The sequence below is a fragment of the Miscanthus floridulus genome, chromosome 12 (assembly GCF_019320115.1).
Source record: "Miscanthus floridulus cultivar M001 chromosome 12, ASM1932011v1, whole genome shotgun sequence".
Classification (NCBI taxonomy): Eukaryota; Viridiplantae; Streptophyta; class Magnoliopsida; order Poales; family Poaceae; genus Miscanthus; species Miscanthus floridulus.
This window is the reverse complement of record NC_089591.1, coordinates 68,442,511-68,448,152: the sequence shown is the minus strand read 5'-3', so window position 1 is coordinate 68,448,152 and position 5,642 is coordinate 68,442,511. Positions and strand designations below refer to the sequence as shown.

The window sequence follows — 5,642 nt, the reverse complement described above, 5'->3', positions numbered from 1 at the left end:
TGCTGCGTAGGGACTCTGGTGCATGTAGCCGTACATCGCCGTCGGCGTCTCTGGCTCCGGCTCCGGGCCGCAATCGAGGTTGACGCCGAACAGCCGGAGCTTCCTCGACGGCGCCGTAGCCGTAGGTGTGCCGCTGCTCTTGGCGTCTGCCTCACCTGCAGTCATCGACCGGAAATGGCGTGAGCTGACAAAATCTCTGCTCTTTTCTACCTTTGTTAGCATCACATCAATCATAAATAAAGAGTCAAGAGAGAGGGAGAGAGATAAAAAAAATTCATGTTTTTTTTCTTTCTAAAACACGTATAGCATTTCTGAAAGCGAAACATGGCTCCACTTGGGCATAAAGACGCGAGGGATTACTTTAAAGTTTAAACCCCACAAATAAACCGAGGACCAAAATGAGAAATTCCCCCTTCCCCCTCCCTCCAAAATATAAAGCCCCTCGCTCTCGGCTTCCCCGCACTCCACTAGTCCACTTCCTTCCTTTCCCAAGCGGAAAAGAGAAAGCAGAGCACCAATTCGCCGAGGAAACAGACAGAGCCAAGGAGAAATGGCGCACTACCACCCCGTCTCCACGGAGGCTTACAAAGACCTCGAGGCCGGCTTCTCCGGCCACTCCTCCTCCCCTCTGAAGCCGGCGGCCTCGCCGAGGCGGCCCGGCCGCATGTTCTGCGACCCCTGCGACGACTCCGACGAGCTCCACGGCCACCACCACTACCTCGACATCTGCTTCCTCTGCCGGAAACTCCTGTCTGGCAACATAGACATCTTCATGTACAGGTAAACAACAGCACCACCACCAATCTAGAATATTCAAAGGGTTTGAGATCTCCATGGCATGGAAGAAGGAAAGAAGGAATTGTTTCACTGATGGCGGTGTGGATGTTTTTGTTATCGCAGAGGTGACATGCCGTTCTGCAGCGAGGAGTGCCGGCAGGAGCAGATCGAGATCGACGAGGCGAGGGAGCAGCGGCTGAAGCAGACGGGGTGGGCCGAGCAGCAGCGGCAGCGGCAGCAGAAGCAGAGCCCCCAGAGGATCCCCATCTGGGCGTGGTGATGATGACAAAATTTTGGGCACCGGGAAACGAACGAACGGACGTAGTAGGATTTAGCTGCATCTCTAGAACAAGAAGAACCCAAGCAAGGTCGACGATGCGTGTGGATCGCCGGCTCGACGGAGGAGAAGGCCACGACACAGGCCGGCTGCGTCTTTTACTTCGGTGGTTGACGAAACCGATCGAATGACCTCCTCCTCTTGATCTCCGAAAGATGGAGATGGAAGGGTTTGGTTTGAGCGTGAGTTTGCACGGGTTCTGTTCCTCTTGCACGGTTGCACGAGTGAAAAGGTGTGCGTGCTGCGTGTGGGATTGCCGTGTAACGTGTTGATACGTGCTAGTATGAAACAAGTGAGAGGCCTAAGAAGTCCTCGAATTTCTCGTCAGTTTTCAGCTGTCTTCCGCTGCTCCTTCCTCTGAGCTAGTGATTTCTCGCTTAGATGTCTTCTTGCTTACCGCCACGGCAGAATCATTTGTTTTGGTGTGAACTGTGAAGGAGAAAAATCATGCTTATGCTGCCTGAGCTGTTAATGCTTTTTTTGGGGGGGAGTTCTTTGCTGTTAAAAAAAGAGACAATTGGACTGAAATGACCATTATTTATTCAGTTGTTGTGAACAGAATTCCCGTTGCAGGCTGCAGAAACCTCAGCCGGGTCATTGTCGCCTTTTTACTGTGCACAAACAGTGGACAAGGCACTGCTTGTTGTTCGAGCAGCTGAGCAGAAAACTCAGAGAGAGAGAAGCTTGTTTTTTCTGTTGAAATAGTATTTTTTTCTTCTAATAAATTAGCTGGAACAATATTTTGGCTTTGTTTTTTCAGCGAAGCGAACGCGACATAGAGAGAATCGTAGGAGAAATTGTTTACTCCGTATTTATTACAGTGCGGAAAATTGGCCGTGAACTTGTGAATATGCCATCGGCTGTTGCTCCCCACGAAAGAAAGGGAGCACGGAGGCAGTAATAAAGAAATGAAATCACAAAGCAAAGCCGAGCGTCATGTGTCGTCCATGAGGCCAGCTTCCTGGAAGCTTACAAACCTGAGGTCACACCACTAACTGGCCAGCGACAACGGTGATTTTTATACCCAAATGCACTATCAACGCTCCTTTTCTCCCTTAACTCCTTCATGGGCTCTCTCTGGAAGGTGGACCCACAAACCACAAATCTTGTCCCGGGCCCACATGCCAGCCTCTTAGATAGAAGGACATAAGCCGGTTGTGCTCGTACGTGCAACTAGCACCGTCCATTATTACTTCTAGAGGGCCTGACAGTAGCGTACACAAAAGCATGTTGGCACCGTTGCGTACCCCGGGCTAAACAAATCTTTCTCGACCAGGGACGTAGATTTCTTCATCTCGCCCCTGCAAGTTGCCGTCCATGTGCCGCCGGGAATCCTTTGGGCAATCTAGGCCTTAAACAAAGCACTCGGATTCCGCCCGCCACGTTACGCGGCCACGGCCTCCATCCCTCCATGCTCCACGACCGCGCGCACCGTCTGCCGGCGTGCCGCCGTGTGTGCCCTTTGGCGACCGTAGCTCGCAACGAACACTCGCTGCGCTGCGCGAGCGGCATCTCACCCGGCGCCGGTGGTTCGGGGGGGCACCCACGCCGGCGTCGCACGTGTCGCGGCCGCGCACCCATGCCTCCGCTCCGCATGCGCGTGCCAGGACGTCCTGGCGCTGCGCTGCGCCGCGCCACCAGCCCCTGCCCCCCTCCGCTGCCTACACGCACAGGACCGCGCCAGCAGGCCACCACGCCGTGCGCGCATGTGATGTGAAGCGCCTGTGCCTTCGTGTACGGTGGTTGCTGCAGCCTGCAGCGTGACTGTCCGGGTGGAACGCCAGGAAGAAGACGAACGCGTACGGGCACGAAAGCGGGCATGTCGCGGTGGAATCGAATCGCCCGCCTGCCTGTCCACCTCTCGGCGCGTTGGACGGGAGTGGGCTGTCGACCTCTTGAGGGTGCCAAAGTTTGAACGAGCCGAGGTGCATGTCGCCACCGTTTTTTAATGGCGTCCTGGACGGTAAGGAAAACGATGTGCGCTGCTAGCTAGAGCTAGCCAGTTCTTGTCGCTTTGGACTTTGGAGAGGTAAAAGACGCGCGGTGAAGGCGACACGAATGTTTTTATCAGAGGAGAGATGTCCTCGTTCCGCCTTGCCGAGACAGTGGCCTCGGTAGGAGTAGAAAATTTGGGGTCATGTACATGTGGAATCGCACTGTAGTTTCGGTACTTTTTTTTTTGGTTCGAGAAGACATTGACGTGGTCGACATCAGTTTGTCGTTTCACTGGAGGATGTACGTTCACATATGAGCAGGCCAGCTGGCAATGCAAGCACGAGCATGTTCCTAGTGGTGGTAGATCTTTCATTAGCATCCTTAAAAACTTCTTGCCCTTTGCTAAGTTGGCACGAACGTGATGCAATGCATCTAGCTAGTGGCCATAGATCTGTTCCGAAATAGAAGAACAGAGCAAGAAGGAATAGTAATATAATAATAAATTTAAGACAAGATCGAGTCTCTGCTTAATTTTAGCCACGTTGTTGTCCTGTTCATAGTACTATCTCCGGCTCCCGGCGACCGTGAATTCCCAGCCGCTCCTCGTTCCTCGTCGCTCGGCGGCTAAAAATGGACGCGCCGGGTGCACTACTTGAACGCGGCCCGGCCACACCCGGAGAGTCCCGCAAGCTAGCCGAGCTCCTCGGGATACCGGTGCCAGGCCCTCGCCCTCACGCGGCGGTGCTCCCTCTCTTCGTCCCCCAGCGACGCAGGACAGGCGGCATGAAGGGGGGCGGTGCCATGAAGCCGTCGTCCATGTTCTACGTCCACGAGGCGGACGTCGTCCAGATCCACCACTTCCTCGAGGAGTGCTCCCTCTGCACCAAGTCGCTCTCCGGCGACATCTTCATGTACAGGTCGCCGCCACGACCGTTTTTTTTTTGTTTTTTTTGTTTTTTTTTTGCGTATATCCAAGACGACAGATGCGTGCACGGATCAGAGAGGCTTAGTGGTTTGCGTGTGCAGAGGTGACACGCCGTTCTGCAGTGAGGAGTGCAGGCAGCAGCAGATCGAGGTGGACAGGGCGAAGCACCGGCGGAAGAAGCGCGCGGCGGCGCACGCGCTGACCGCGCGCAGCAGGGAGCACCGGCACCACCACCACCACCACCACCATCAGCAGCCGCAGCCGCGGAAGGCCAACCACCACCCGTGGGTCGACGCCGGGTTCGCCAGGGCGCCCGCGCTTCGCGTCTGAACAAAAGGAACGCGCGCGCCGCGAACTTCCCCCGCGCCGCGGGGGACAGACATCCATCCTTCTCCGCGGGTTTCTGACGCGTGCTGCAGCAGGCCGAATCCTTTGGGTTTTAGGGATCGGCTGCATGCATGCACTAGTGCGTAAGTACGCGGCCGAGGGGTTTTTGCTACTACACTACAAACACGTTAGTATCCTGATCCAAGCAGGCTAGAACTGTAGAGCCATGCTGCAACGACTACCACTGACGGAGAGCCAGGCATGGCCGTGGACCAATAGCGTCTCTCCTCCACTTCTTTGGGCCTCATATTTTGGCTGTAGTTCTTGCTTTCGTGGAATGAAATACGTATGGATTATCCTACCAGACTAGTATGTATTTCAGACTCTGAATGTATACCTACAAGCTACATCTTATATTAGATTATTCCTGGGTGCTGCATATATTGCCTTTAGCTAGTCACTGAGGCGGCAGTACAAACTGTAAAAGATACAAGACAAAACCTTGTGAAATACACGAACCGACGATGAGTCGGTTCGGAGGGCCAGTGAATATATGAAGTGGATTTAGAAAGTCAGAACGATGATGCAGTGTAATTTTGGGGATGTACAAGTGTAAACAGCCGTGGCACTACAACTTCAAAATCGATCTTATTTTACTGTCTCCGGCTCTCGCTCTGCGGGCGCTCTGACGCTCCAAGTTGTATCTCTTAGTCGTGTGTCCATGTAACCTCTGCCCGGTGTGCCAAAAACGTCCATACCACATTCGTCTCAAAATAAATCGATTTCTTGAATCACTCTAAATCATACTATCTTAAATTTGATCAACTTTATGTGAAAGGGTAACAACATCCATGGCACCAAATATTTGTGCTTGAAAATAAGATAAATTCTACATAAAAAATAAGATAAAATTGCAAATTGGAGTCTCTCAACAGCCTTCGCATTACTTGTGCTTGAAAATAAGATAAATTCTACATAAAAAATAGAAACACCCACCTACCATTAATTGGTAGGCTCTAATCATCATTGACAATCATAAACCTTATGTCTATTCAGTGTTATAAAGAATAACTAAATTTGCTATTTATAAGATAACACTAAACATAAATAAAGTAACCATCTAATTGTGCATATAATTTCTGACCTACCTCATTAAAATGATAATCTAAAAGCACCGCCTAAATTTGCATCCACCTATATTATTATATAAAATACTTGACTATGTAAATTTATCCCTAAATTTGCTTCTAATTCACCCTCATACCTTTATTAATAACAACTAGAAGAGTTAAATGCATCAACGCTTCTTGGACTTGTCAACGGAGCCATTTAGGTCCTCAA

At 51.5% G+C, this 5,642-nt stretch overlaps 2 protein-coding genes across 2 annotated transcripts; both read left to right on the top strand.

Moving 5' to 3' along the window:
• The first annotated feature begins 455 nt into the window (after window positions 1-455).
• On the top strand, window positions 456-1,441 carry LOC136497632 (FCS-Like Zinc finger 3-like). The gene is made up of 2 exons (XM_066493476.1): window positions 456-780; window positions 901-1,441. The coding sequence occupies exons 1-2, from the start codon at window positions 551-553 to the stop codon at window positions 1,055-1,057; spliced, it is 387 nt and encodes a 128-aa protein (XP_066349573.1). The 5' UTR covers window positions 456-550; the 3' UTR covers window positions 1,058-1,441.
• Window positions 1,442-3,478: 2,037 nt separating this feature from the next.
• LOC136498307 (uncharacterized) lies at window positions 3,479-4,940 on the top strand. The gene is made up of 2 exons (XM_066494248.1): window positions 3,479-3,966; window positions 4,076-4,940. Exons 1-2 carry the CDS (start codon window positions 3,680-3,682, stop codon window positions 4,302-4,304), a joined length of 516 nt encoding a protein of 171 aa, XP_066350345.1. The 5' UTR covers window positions 3,479-3,679; the 3' UTR covers window positions 4,305-4,940.
• The last annotated feature ends 702 nt before the right edge of the window (window positions 4,941-5,642 follow it).

Excerpts from the sequence above, each read along its gene's own strand:
- LOC136498307 (XM_066494248.1), top strand. The coding sequence starts at position 3,680 with ATGGACGCGCCGGGTGCACTACTTGAACGCGGCCCGGCCACACCCGGA. Across the intron at positions 3,967-4,075 it reads GGCGACATCTTCATGTACAG|AGGTGACACGCCGTTCTGCA; the intron begins GTCGCCGCCACG and ends TTGCGTGTGCAG.
- LOC136497632 (XM_066493476.1), top strand. The coding sequence starts at position 551 with ATGGCGCACTACCACCCCGTCTCCACGGAGGCTTACAAAGACCTCGAG. Across the intron at positions 781-900 it reads ATAGACATCTTCATGTACAG|AGGTGACATGCCGTTCTGCA; the intron begins GTAAACAACAGC and ends TTGTTATCGCAG.